At 43.3% G+C, this 14,563-nt stretch overlaps 1 protein-coding gene across 1 annotated transcript in view; it reads right to left on the bottom strand.

Annotated features, from left to right (window-relative positions):
• FRMPD1 (FERM and PDZ domain containing 1) overlaps positions 1–14,563 on the bottom strand; it is a 923,611-nt gene that overhangs the window by 523,551 nt on the left and 385,497 nt on the right. The window contains exon 2 of the mRNA XM_085636581.1: positions 12,063–12,167. Coding sequence (XP_085492707.1) covers positions 12,063–12,163 — 101 coding nt within the window. The 5' untranslated portion in view covers positions 12,164–12,167. The remainder of the gene's footprint in view (positions 1–12,062; positions 12,168–14,563) is intronic.

Genomic DNA, 14,563 nt, shown 5'->3' with positions numbered 1-14,563 from the left:
AGAACGATATCAGTGAATCCACTACTATGCAGAGTCTTGGTTTTCAGTGTCAAACTGAAGGGGTCATTTTGGCTGGGGTGGCCCAGCAGCATGCCAGGTCAGTGGCCTCCACTCCCGTGGTGGAAGGTGGCCAAACATATTTAGATACACCTGCATGATCTGTGGGGTTTTCTGTGCTGAGAGTGCAATTACCTGTGTGGTGGATGCACTTTCATATTTTTAATGTTGAGTAGACTGTTATATGGAAAAGGACCACTTCAGCATTATGATTTGGAGTGCAGCAACACACCTAGTTTGGTGTAGAATTATGCTGCTTTTTGGGAATCTGGCCAACATAAATGCATCCTTTCTTTTCTGTGTGTACATTGCTTAAAATCTATTAATTCCTGTTTTCTGGTTTGCTTTTGATGTAGAAAATGGTGTTGTGCGGGCGTATAAGAAATCATTGACGGTAAAAGTAGCATCTAAAATGATATGATAATGCAGCTGCTACATGCTCCGTATAATTATGGATTTGCAGATTCGAACCTAAAATATTTATTTCTAACTCAAACTGTTAAGAGGTTACTAAAAATGTGCAAAGCTTAACTACTCACCTTTCTGTTGCTGTTTTCTGTGTGCAAGTGTTCAGTAAGTGCTAATAAAGTGAAATTTTTTCTCATTTAGTAATATTTTCCCTAGCGGAAGCACAGAAGGGAGATTGTATACATCATCTAAATAATCCCAACATATTCAGATCTCATTTATGCACAGAGAAGGATTAATACATTCCTCGTAGAGTCGAAATGGCCTATAGTGCAATCAGGCAGTGTCCCTGAGCGTGTCTTTACAATTTCAAAGCTGTCCCAATTCATAGGCCACCTTTTTAGCTATCTAATTCACTAATGGGGGCCACTTTTATTTTGGTGCCCGGGTCTATTTTCTGTTCCAGTCGCACCCTGTGGTTCCTCTGCGTCATGATAATGTTTCGTTTTGTTAATTGTGCAAATTCACATTACACCATGAACACTATGTGCACAGTAGCAGTTATTTCAAGAGGGCTCTCAGTGACTTTCAAGGCTTTCCACCGGTGCAAAGTCACATAAAGTGATGGAAACTGGAGCAAAGTCTTGGTAAATTATATTTTCCCGTGCACATTTTTTTTAAAAATTGAATTGTTGCTAAAAAGTAATGCAAATAGTGTTTTGCACTACTTTCTGTTACTTTACGTCAAGGGACATTCAGTTGGTGGTAAATGAGCTTTTTCATTTTACCACTCATCTTTTTTTTACACAAAGCCCTACCTACTCACATTGGTAGACATGCCTTGTGCCAAAAAGCTAACGACTTTTTTGAGACAAGTGTTAAGTTGGAGAAATGTTTTCATTTCTCCTACCTTTTCAAACGTTGTATGTATGTTGCACTGTACAGCACACATCCACTAAATGTAAAGTTTTAAAGAATGTCTAAGCATAGGCTTTTTACTGGAAGATCACACTTGTAGTACAAAGCCTATGCTACAGATGATGCACAAACCTACGCACTATGGTGCAGAGGTATGTGTGAGGGGCACTAGGTAGGTGCAACAGTGCAAGTACTAAGAAATCGAGTAGCAGCATCATATCTTAGTAGGTAGGATGCTGTCTTGCTTTTTCTTCCTAGCGCAACGCAGCGCAGCAACCATGGCTGTTGCACTAAAAATAGTAAATCTTCTCAGAGTACAGAACTATCCCAAACATTGTAGTGTCTAATTTAAGGTCTGACATCTTGAATCTCACAGTATCTCCTACAGAGACAAATACATTAAACATATGTAATGAAAATACTGTCCTGCAGGGCAGTTTCTTATTGGGAAGAGGTGATGCTAGAGGCCATACTGTGGGTAGAGTGAAACCAAATGTGGACCAGATTTCTGAAGCAAAACCGGGATACACAAGATTGAAGGAGGCAATCTTTTGACTATAAGAAGTGTGTATATGTAGGCTTGTTTTATTCTGAGTATACAATTGCATACCTTACACCTACTATTTAAATCTGGGCGTTTCAGGGGATGGTGTCATCAAAATGGTGGTCCTGTACTTCCCTGCAAAGCAAAATCGCTATTGGTTGGCGAATAACATTTTCAATAGGATCTTGTGAATTTATATACTTTTCTTTTGTGAGAACCCATGCATCAGCATTGTGATCCTCCTTTTAAAAAGGCAAAATAATAGATAATACTGCCACAAAATGTGTTAAATAATGCCATATCATTTGCCTTTTATTACTGTATAATTTAGTCAGCCATGTCACATAAACTATACCATGGTTCTGCTGCTAAACTGGGTGTATTTAGAACAAGGGCCAAAATGGTTGTGCCCAGTACTTTTTAAAGAAGCCATTTATTTGTCATTGGGCATACAACCTTAAAATAAAACATTGTGCAATGCTCCAACCCACAGAATGGAAAGGCGGTACCTTTCCAGCAAAATAAATTATCAATAACAGGGACACCTTTGCTCCATATTTACAGAAAATATTATTACTTTCTCTTCCACGGTATTGGTTCCCTGTGAGGTCAAACGGCCATGCATTATCCCCATAATAAAAATAAATTAGACTCTTATGATCCTATGACATTTTATAAAACTTGCAAGAGATCCCTTCTTAGCTAAAATAATGAGGAAGCTATAAAAGCTCAATAAAGCATAAATATACATTAAAACACACACTTTAAAGGAATTAGAAGCAGTTCTTTCTTCTAGGTAGAGACACAAACTGTTATTGGGAAAAAGGTGTGGATGGGCAAGCGCTTACCATTGATGATGCTGGACTTCTCTGCCACGTTCACAACTATTACTAATAAAAACTCTTATCAACAGACTGCTATGTGCTATAGTGGGCAAGATTAAAACTTTAAAAAGTATTAGATTTATTTTGTCTGTCCAAAAACATTTTTTGAATCTTGAAAGGATAGATTAAATCTATGTGAACTCACCCAATCCACACATCTGTTCAACATCCATTTAAAAGCCCTATATGATATCACAGCAGATAGAGAGCATGCATTCTTTTCTCTAGATCCTGATGCAGTCAGTGGTTATTGAACAATATCTATGGTGGATGTCCTTGTTTGCTACTCATGTACCAGGACCTCAGTTCCTCTTGCAATGTAATAAACAATCTGGCTACTCCTTCCACATTCTTTGTTTTCCATGGGCAGCCAGGGTACTTAGTGAAGAAGTTAAAGGTTCATACGGGAAGTGGTAGTAGTTTTGGAACTCAGAGACAGTGTGCAGAATAATTACACACAATTAACTTAATATAGAGTCAGAGATATTGACTTTACTAATTATAGCTCAATATTTGCAATTAGTAAATGTGGGGTATTTCAAACGAAACAAACAATTGTAATCTCCTTTAGCTTTGAGGCACCAGTATTCAAAGAATGAATACAAGTTATTTATATAGCATGCAGCTACTCCAAGAGTGTCCTGACGCTTAAGCATCAAAAGCAGAAACAGCTAACAAAACCCAGAACACTAAAGGCCTGATTACGAGTTTGGTGGTGTGGGAGCAGGACAGTATGCCAACACCCCGCTCCCACACCACCAAACCCAAACGCTGCCCGCCAGATTACGAGTGAATTTGTGGTCTAGCAGGCAGCCATGTGGCGGTCCTGAGACGGTCCAGGAAAAAGGCTCCAGTGTGAGCCTTAATGCTGCATTGCCAAGGGACCGCTACAGCACGATCCAGAATGGCAGGGAATGTGAAGTTCATGCCGTGCTGGAACTGAGTGTGCATGCACACAGGGGAGCACAACATGTGTTCCCCAGCATGCACCAAGATGCATGGAACAAGGGGGGGGGCAGTAGGGCCACCTTTGTTTCCTGACTTCCAGCAGTATCATGGAGTAAGAATCTCCATGAGACCACTGGCGGTTAGGAAACTCGTAATATGCATGGCGGTGCCGCAGCCGCACTGCCAGCATATTGTGAGCTCCTGACTGCTGCATGATGTAGCATCGGGAACACATAACTGGAACACATAGACTCAGTAGTTCTTCAAAGCAAGTTTATTCCTTAGGTACAAAGGATGCATGCACCTTCTCCATGGCACTCCAGTCCCAACTGCCCCCTTGGAGTGCTCTCACAACCAATGCTAGGCAACATGGACTCTCAAGCACGAGTGAACACACTCGTATTGAGATTCTATGTTAAACGTAACTTACCATATTATACTACACACCACTGCCAGGGAGCTGCCAGCGACAGCCACCACCGCAACATTGTGAGTTTGGCAGTACAAGGACCGCCAAACTTATATTCAGGCTCTAAATACTAAAGAGGTGTGTTTTCAGCCCTTTTTTAAAACTGACTTCCTCAATTATTAATTTCAGATGTCTAAGCAACTGTTTCCACAGGTCTGAGGCCAGGACCGTAAAGAAGGAACCACCTCTACACTGCTTTTTAAAGTGGTGTACTGTTAACAGCTAAGCCTGACTCGAGCACAGCATTTGCCCAGGTCTGTAAGCCATGATCTTTTCATTCAGGTATGAAGGTCCCCTGTCGTAGAGGGCTTACAGGTGAGTGCTTTGGTAGCGTGTACAGTAAGCATACCACCATATTTTGCACTGGCTGTTGACGCTGGATTAAATATTCTGGAATGCCCCAGTACAATACACTGACAGAATCCAGCCATGATAGTATCAACACCCTAAACACTGTGACCTTCGCATCCTGAGGGATCAGGAACAAGAATTTCCTGATCAGGTGCAAGAATTTTCTGAGCAGGCAAAGAATCCAGAGACAGGATTGCATCACCGAGGAGTCCTGGCCAATGAAGGATAGATTGAAATCGAACTGAACACCCAGGTTTCTAGTCAGCGCCGTGGAAGGTGGTGGAGGCGGAACATTACTCAGCTAGGCTCCTGTCCATCTTGGTAGGGGGTTAGGGCCAAACAAATGGACCTCAGTCTTATCTGGGTTACAATGAAGCTTGTTCTTCCTGAGCCAATCAAGCAGCGCTCTTAAGCAGGAAGCATAATTTTCTTTGCCGCTGAGTCTCCTTTGTAGGTTAATAAGAGCTGTGTATAGTCCACACAAGAAATATATATATATTTTTTTAAAAATCTTTTTATTGTTCAGCTTGCAGCAAGAAAATACAGAGCCCCCAGACGGGACCCATCAAGTCAGTTGGAACAAATGGACAATGCAAGCATTTTACAGTTGAGGTCTAGCCCCAAACATAAACAGACCTTCCACCCTCCCCACCCCAGAACCCGGCACAAATAAGTTAATTGAACCCGATGTTGCGGAGAATCTGAGACAGTAAACAGTGCGTAATGCCGACCCCAGTCCCACCACCTTGAGCAATCCGTGCAGCATTTCAACTGTCTATTTCAAATCAGGATTGCCCAGCAAGTACACTGTAAGTGGAGCCCAAAAATCCTTGGGCCACGAGGCTTCAGGCAGTTCCTCCGCATAAGTCCCCAATTGGTCCCTGCAGTATAGCAAGTCTCGGACCCACCTTTTCACTGTTGGGAGAGTTTTAGCCCCCCAACATTGCGCAACCGCCCGTTTGGCAAACAAAGTAGAGATAGCCACCAATCTCCGATTACATGGCTTGAGGTTCTTCACCTATTCTAGTAGGCAGACATCAGGCACACACACCACAGTTTCCAGCACCACCTCCGTGAGCACACTTGTGACTCGAATCCAGAAGGCATGTATACCAGCACAGCGCCATGCAAGATGCATAAAATCTGCATCCTCCTGCCCACACCGCACACAGCAAGCCCAAACCTACACAATTAAAGAGGTGTATAGTATAGCTGATGTAAGTATTTGAAGTGTATGATGCGGAGGTTACAATTCGCCGTCAGGCGACCCGTCAGTGTGCAGCAAGACTTCCAAGTATCAAATGACAAAGAGGTCCCCAGTGCCGTGTTCCATTTATTGTAGAAGGGGTTTTCAAGTGGGTCCCGCCCCCTCAGGGAAGCATTATATAATTTTATCAGTCCCCTGCGTGAGTCGCCTGCTCATACCGCCTGCAGTGCCAGTAGCGTTTACGGCTCAGCTGGGTATTTGGGATATATAGCTCAGACAGCCTGCCGCACACGCACATACGTGAACCCTAGCATCATATCTTGACCCGCCCTTCCTGTATGTCTGAGAGCGGTTGAAACTGCCCCTGCTTATAGGGGTCACCCAGCTTTGCAATCCCGCGGTTCCCAGAGTGTGCAACGCAGACTGCTCCCGAATAGCAGAAATATCCAGATGTGCAGCAAGTGGTAACTCCGTGGCGTAGAGGTAATCTAATTGCACCCTTTTTGCTAGGGCCCTCCATGCCCACGCAGTGCAGCAAACCGGGTTAATTTCGGCCCACGGCCCACCATGTCCGCCCAACAATGCAGCTGCCACCAGCAGCACCGGGAGCACCGAGTCTGCCTCAACTGCAATGTACGGCTGGAACCGTTGCGGAAAATGCCAGAAATGCGCAAACTGAACTTGAGCGCACAAATAATATAGCCTCATATCAGGGGCCTCAAAGCCGCCTCGCTCAAACGGTTGCACCAACACATCCCAGCTGCATCGTGGCTTCTTACATCCCCACACAAAAGATAGCAGGGCTGATTGCAGCGTATTAAACAGTGCAATGTTCAGTCGAATCGGGATGTTGATAAACAGATTAAAGGAGCTTCGGCAAAATCGTCATTTTGACGACTGCTATTCGATCCGCTAGGGAAAGCGGTAGCTTACCCCATCGCGCTGCCTGGGCAGTAACTTTAGTGATGACACGGCCGTAATTCGTGGAAACCACAACATCAGGGTCTCTGTGCAACCACACGACTAAATACCGAACCGGGTCCGTGGACTACGTCAGTAGGAAGTCCAACTCCACTTCACGGGTACCGGCCGTCAGCGGGAACACAGTTGATTTAGCCCAATTTATACCCAGGCATGAATGCCTTTCAAACTTCACTTACTCGCGGAGTAATTCCAGTAAATAGGTAGCCGGCTCACAGACATACAGTAGCATATCATACGCGTACAGCGAAACCACCAACTGCAGCTGACGGAATCGCAACGTCGCCAGAACATGCAACTGGCGCAATTTACATGCCAAAAGCTCTAATGAGAGCGCGAAAAGTATGGGCGACAGGGGGCAGCCATGCCACGTGCTTCTATTGATCGGGAAAGCTTCAGACACCCACCCGTTCACTCGTATTCGTGCCACTGGCGCAGCATATAGCAAGTGGATCCACTTTAGGAAGAAAGGTGGCAGGCCCATGCACAGTAGGACAGTAAACATATACTCCCATTGCAGAGAGTCAAAGGCCTTTGCGGCGTCAAGCAGCACCGCTACCGCCTGAAAATCTGACTCAAAGTAATGCAGACTGGCAAAAACAGTGCGCAGGTTATACATAGTCGATCTGGTGGGCACAAACCCCGACTGGTCCGGGAGTACCAGGTTGGCGACTATGGGGCTGGAGTCTGCTGGCAATCATTTTTGCCAGAATTTTGGCGTCGATAATAATCATGGAAAGGGGCCTGTAGGATTCGCAAGAATTGGCCGCTTTGTTCGGTTTCATGAGTATTACAATGAGTGCCTCCCTGAGTGAGGGAGGAAGGGTTCCAGTTTCATATGCCTCTGCAAATACGGCTAATAACCTAGGGGCCAGTTCTTCAGCATAGGTCTTGTAGAACTCGCTCGGGAGCCCATCAAGGCCTGCTGCCTTCCATGCCAGGAGAGACGTGATAGCAAGTTTGACATCCTCGATGTCGAATGGCTGCATGAGATATTCGCGCTGGCCGGCCGACAACCAACCCAGCGCTATGTCCTCCAAGTAAGAGTTGACGTCTGCTGCCGGGGCATGCGTCCGCTTCCCATATAGACCAGCGTAGAAGTCTAGCACCACTTTACGTATCTCTGGTGTGGTGAAATGTGTCTCACCCTCCTCATCCAGCATTTCAGGGATGTATTCCTGACTCCGGGACGCCGCCAGTTTCTGCGCAAGGGAACAGCTGGGCCTTCCCCCCTCCCAATAATAACGTGCCGTACTTGGTCGCGATCTATGGGCCCCGTATAAGAAATAACCTTAATGCCAAAAGATTCCACCAAGTATGCCAGAGGGGACAGGTACTTTTTTAAAAGAGTAGGGCTCAGGACAGAACCCTGAGGCACCTCCCATCTCAACTGATTGACTTTGGAAGAGTATGGTTCGATCTATACAACCTGCTCTCTTTCCCCTAGAAAAGATCCCAGTCATCCAAGGGCCACACCTGCCACACCCAAATGTTCAAGTCTCTATAGCAGGATGCTGTTGTCCACTGTGTCAAATACTGCTGACAGGTCCAACATCACCAATGCCACATTGAGCCTCATCAACAACATGGGCACCCATGGACAATTGTATCCTATAGTAAAAGACTGTGAATTATCTGCATACTTTGAGAAATGCTGGACCTTATTTATTTAATATTTTAATCTTTCTCAATTGACTGTTGTATGGTTTCACAAACTGGATGGCGTTTCTACCTAAATACTAATGATGCACCCTGTTATGCAATTTCTACATGATACAATGACCTAGACCATAGTCGATAGTGCTTCACTAAAAATCCTAACACTTTTTAGGATTTTTAGCATTTGGGGTCTGATGGTAAAGGATCCGTTTTGAGAATATTGTCATATTTTATTTATTATTTACTGACAGAGAACTAATAACTTGTGTTCTATCTATACATGAGGAATTCACTAAAGACCTTTACGCTGGACTGCCACACAATCACTGTTCATGATATCGGTTGTCGTGCCATCCTGACCAGCAAAATGTTATTAAGCAATCTGATCCAGCAATGGGATGCTCTACACCCTTCCCAGCAAAGGATTACCAAACACCCTCACGTAGCATCAGCTTGCCATGCCATTGTCACTGGGCAATTATACCATTCAAGTGCAAAAGATTATGCAACCTCCACGCAGTTTGTGCGAAGGGTGAAAAACCATCCACATGCCTGGGAGCTATGCCCATCTAAGAATATTCATGCCAATAAGTGAGAGGCCCAGCGAGGTGAGTCATGACAAGGTATAGGGCAGTTTTACACAGCTCTGCAGATGCGAGACCAGAAGTAGAATAGAGCCATTATTAAGACTTGGGACAAAAACACCACTCAACTTGCTCTGGCGGGCTGCAGGAGATTGAAGACGGGTCTGTGGCAACTTAGAAGATTAGGAACTCTAGAGTGCTAAGTGAAGAACCTTCTACCACTCACATCTAGGGTTTGAGCTCAGTTGCGGATCATTGCTGGCATATAAGACCTATGAGGACTGAGGCACCTTTCCAAGCAACGAGTCATTAGTTCCACTGGCTCTTCGTCTTATGCTTAGTCCGCATCTGTACTTTGGTCGCATGTCGGTTCCTTTTCTCCTGTTCATAACAAGTCACCATTCCAGTTAAAGATTTTGACTACATAGATTAATAAAATTACCACCATGCCTACATAAATAATACAGCATCTCCTGATACCTTAGGTGTTCTCATTTAAGCTAATAAAAGGAATGCTGATGAGTACTGAAATGATCAAGCCAGTCAGTACAATTGAAGCCAGACTACTGGAAAGAAAGTTTCGGGCGTTGTAATGTCATACCAGTGACGTAACTGGTAAATGTTGTAGTTTGACCCTGAACTGTAATTGCGAGGGTGTTTATACATTGTTACACGGTCCGCGCGTGTAGTTGATGCAGTCCTGATTTCACGTTGGACATTGTTATTAAATATACAGCCGGGGTCAGGGAGACCACCTGCACTAGGACCTAAGATACACACTATGGGGGTCATTAGGATAGCGGGCGGATTGCCACCACCAATCCATTGTTCACATTCATGGCACCAAAGTGACTGCACGCCCTGAGAGGAAGAAGTGTCCCGGAACATTTCTAGGTTCAAACAGTTTCACTCGCGGACTCTACCCAACCTTGGAACTGAAGAGACCGACACCAACTTGGGCAATCTGGAAGAGGCCTCCGAAACTAAAGGCCCATCTGCCAGCTCTTCTGGTCCAGTGAGTGAAAACATGAAAGTGAGTAGCCGCCCTGCAGCATCTGCTAATAAAGCTGAAATCTCCCACTCTGACAGGGTTGTGAGTTGGGACATTAGCACCAGGTATGAGTTCTGTAGAAATCCTCCACCATCATCACGGTTGCAAGATCATGTGGTGTGACGTCCTGGCCTGGAGATCAAGGTAACTTTAAGTGTTCTACACCTGTGTAATACTAAACCCTCACCTTGTTGGCTGTCGCACCTGTAATGTTGCACCAATGCTCAGAGACTAAACTGGTGTTGGTGTAGATATGTTTGTTGCATTTGTTCGAAAATAAAGGAGGAATGTAATGTTGTACCAGTGACGTAACTGGTATGTATTGCCGTTTGACCCTGAACTGTAATTGTGGGGTTGTTTATACATTGTTACCCGCACTGTGAGTGTAGTTGGTGCAGTCCTGATGTCACTAGGGACATTGTTAATAAATATACGACCGGGCAGGTGGAGTCAGGGAGAGCATCTGCACTAGGATCTAAGATACCCACACTACTTCCCTATGTCCCATTATTGCACAGGCCAAACCTTGTGGACTGCATGTCTGCTGCTCACCTCCAACCATTATCGGTGCTCCCTAGATATCGGAGCCACTGAATCACCAAATCACGGAAAACGAACAAGGGAGCAGTAGGCGCTCTCCTTTAATATAGTTAGCGTACCTCTTTTAAACATTCAAGCTCAATGTAAGCATTTTGATGCTGCATTTCTGGTTTATTTTGAAATTATTATATTTTCTTTTCTGGAAATTGATATGAGCAGGTCATATATTGTAAAGCACCATCTCTTCTCTATAGCATCTACTTACAATTTTGGTGCCTCAATATACTTCTATATACTGTCTAATCGAGTAATTGTAACTGCTCCAATTTAAAACACATTGAAACTTCAACTGAAGGATGATGATCTAACGAAAAAAAAGATATCATTTGTTTAAAAAATGATTTGAACTCGTTAACATTCTAGAACCCTGGCCTAGAATATTTTGGCCTACAGTATGTGTTATGGACATTTGACAATTTGTTATAGACTGCTATCATCTTCAACAGTTCTCATCCAACACACATATTCAATACAATAAATTTGTGTTTGAATCGAAAGAGAAAAGTGATTATTAGTTTACTTTCATACAAATAGAGATTAACATTATGTGAATAAAGTCCGGGAGAAAAGAAATTTAGTAAATAGAGAGAATTATGGATCGGGGATGGGATTTTACTTTATTTGAAAAACCTTGCATGGATGCTTTCACTCTTTAGGGCTGAAACAAAACAGAGCATTACCCAGACAAATCCCAAAAGCACACAAAGTCCTCTCTTCTGAATTCCATCCCACCCTGCAACCTGTTCATTATTATGCAACCTCAGTGGGTATTACCAGATGTACAGCAAGCTACCCGTGACCACTAAGCAAAATGACAATACTATCTGTGCATCATTTTACTCTACAAAGCATAGTTGTCTCGCATCTGTGTCTTATTATAGCCTTTGATCCTTATAGCCTACTGCAGAGGGCTATACTGGTTTTTAAAGGCCCTGAACCTGAGTTATAGACCCGAGCCACAAACGAGGGCCTATAATGAGGGTGAGGGCCTTTAACAACAGGTTTAGCTCAAGGCAGAAGGCTATAAGGCTGTTAGAACATTCCACCCACTGATGATAGAATGTTCTAAATTAAAAAGGGAGAAACAGAAAGACAAACATTGGAATGTTGCAGCTCCGGGCTTATACCGGCCATTATAAGCCCAGGGCTACTCCATTGTCTTCAATGGAGCTCTCAGCATTCCTATGTTCTAATATTAGTTAGAAGATTGACAAAGGTATCATCTCTGGAGTGGCCTTCATAGGATGCAGTCAGATCATAGGTTTGAATGTTGATCCCGAAATATCTCACTTTGATTTCGAATCCCAAGTAAGAGAGCTGTCAAATCAATGTTACTTTTAAAAGAATCAAACCTAATAATAATTGATCAACAAATTGTAAAAGAAAAATTTTAAACCCTACCTTGGTAAATTATCTCTAGATCGACGTAGCCATCTTGCCACCATTTGCTCTATCCTCTTTGCCTTTCGTGCTTGGAATAAACTATTCTCCTGATCTTCCATTTACCTGAAATTCAGTTAAAAAACTGCGTTTAGGATGCACAATATGTACTTAACAATTGTAGCATTTACTTATCATAGAAAACATGTGACTCAAATGGCATTAATATTTAATAACAATCCAAGTTGCATGAGATGCTGCCACCCATTCAGTGGTGATAGCCCACATTACAGCAAGTATGACATTATTAAGAGTAACATTGGTTGTATCAGGAAATCCATTAAAAAGGTGCGGAAGTCACCAGGAGCGATGGACGTATCCTAGAGTTTGCAATTACCCAATCGTGAATTTTAGCGATTTGCTACAGGTCATCGCAAACAGCGATGTAAAAATGTATGTTTCACACATTTAGCGATTCCCAGTGGGTCGCAAATAGACCAACCTCATTAATATGCATGAGGAAGGTCTTGGTTTATGACCTATTGGGAATCGCAAAAATCACAGGGATGGTGGCCTGCATGGGGCAGCAGACCACCATGTCTGTGATTGCTTTTAAATAAAGCAATGTTTTTTTTTTTTTAAATGCAGCACGTTTTCCTTAAAGAAAAATGGGGCGCGCTTCAAAAAGAAAAAGAAAAGTTTTCTTTTCACTTTTTAAGAGTAGGCAGTTGTCAGTGGGACCACTGCCTGCTGTCAAAAAGCGTTTTACAAACATTCACAAAACATCCTGTTCACAAATGGGTTACCACCTACTTGAAGTAGGTGGTAAATTGCAAATGTTTTGCGACCACAATTCGGTTGCAAAACACTCACACATACCATTGTGATTTGGTATTAGGCAAGGACGCTCATAACACGCCCTTTCCTAATCCCGAATCACAAACCCATTTTGAGAATCAGTAATAGAATCACAAAATAGGGCTTTGTTCATAGAAAAATGTTTTTTTCCAGTCACAAATGGCCCAATTCTGCAAATCAGGCCATTTGTGACCTAAAAAAAGCTTTGTACATCTGGCCCCAGATCACTATTGGTGCAGCACAATTTTGACCATCCTTTACAAGTCACAAAATACGTCACAATTTCATAACAGATACATGACATCAATGTGCATTTAGCACGTTTTGCATCTTCTCAAACAATATTAAAATAAGTATTACACTTGACTTTATTTTTAATGTGCAGTCACTCTAGGATTAATGAACCTACTCAAAATGTGCGCCTTAACCATACCAATTGATATAGTCTCTGAAGACTTGATGAAGAAACCATCCTTACTTAGTTGATATGGACTCACTGTAGAAATGAATTCAAATTTCATAATGTGTGCCTTAATACATTAAATGACATTTATTGTTTGGATGATTGAATAGAAACCATTCACATATATATAGAATATGATTACCCAATAAACGAAAAAAGTTTATGCAATGTGTGCCCTAATGTTTTATATTAGCATTACATTAAAATGTCGTTCCTAGACATACTGACACAAATACATTTAAGATTTTACTGTATGCTCTATGTTATATGAATCCAATGTAGTGACCATTCATATTCATTTGTGTTTAAATGTGCATATGCATATTAAATGTGCACCATTGAGTTAATGCTTTAAGCTGTGTTTAGTAGGCCTGATTACCGTGCTGCATAAAATATTGTTTTCCATTTTCTAACATGATATTTCTTGCAGGTATTAACAAGCATTGTTAGTTGAAGAAGACCTTGACAAAATAACATGGAGAAGCAGAGAGTTAACTGAAGGTCTATTCAGAAATGTTAAACCCTGGCCTGCGTGTGAGAAGACGATGTTGTTCCCATATCAAGTGCGAGATACTTTGCAAATGTTGCAAATGAGATGTGGAGAAAGACAATAGACCCCGAATGATGCTTGCCAAGCGGTGTTGCCCAGGAGACTTGTGTGTTATAAATAAGGGCCTGATTTTTAGTTTGGCGGTGTGGGAGTGGGGCAGCATGTCACTACCCCGCTACCACATCGCCAAACTCCACCTCCAACCGCCCGCCAGATTACAAGCTGTAATCCAGGTGGGCGGTCATGCTGCCTTCCAAAGGCTCATACGAGAGCCTTAGAAAGGCAGCGCTGTGGGTCAGTCACAGCGTGTTCCAGCATGGCATGGACTATATAGTCCATGTTGTGCTGGAACTGAGGGTGCATACACAAAGTGGGCACACCATGTACCCCCTTCATGCACCCCCAAGCAGCAAGGCACAAGAAGGCCCTCTAGAGCACCCTACATTTCCTCACCACCAGCAGTTTCATGGCAGGCTCACTGCCATGAGACAACTGGCACGTGGAAAATCGTAATATGCTTGGTGGGGCTACAGCAGCCCTGCCAAGCATATTGTAGCCTCACACCGCTGCACCATCACCACAGATCGCAGATCCCTGGTGGTGGCAGTGCAATGGCAGTCCTACTGCCCAACTTGTAATGGGGTGGTCCGA

This window comes from Triturus cristatus, chromosome 2_1, assembly GCF_964204655.1.
Source record: "Triturus cristatus chromosome 2_1, aTriCri1.1, whole genome shotgun sequence".
NCBI classification, from domain to species: domain Eukaryota; kingdom Metazoa; phylum Chordata; class Amphibia; order Caudata; family Salamandridae; genus Triturus; species Triturus cristatus.
Note: the sequence above shows the minus strand (reverse complement) of the source record. Positions and strands in the feature narration are given on the sequence as shown.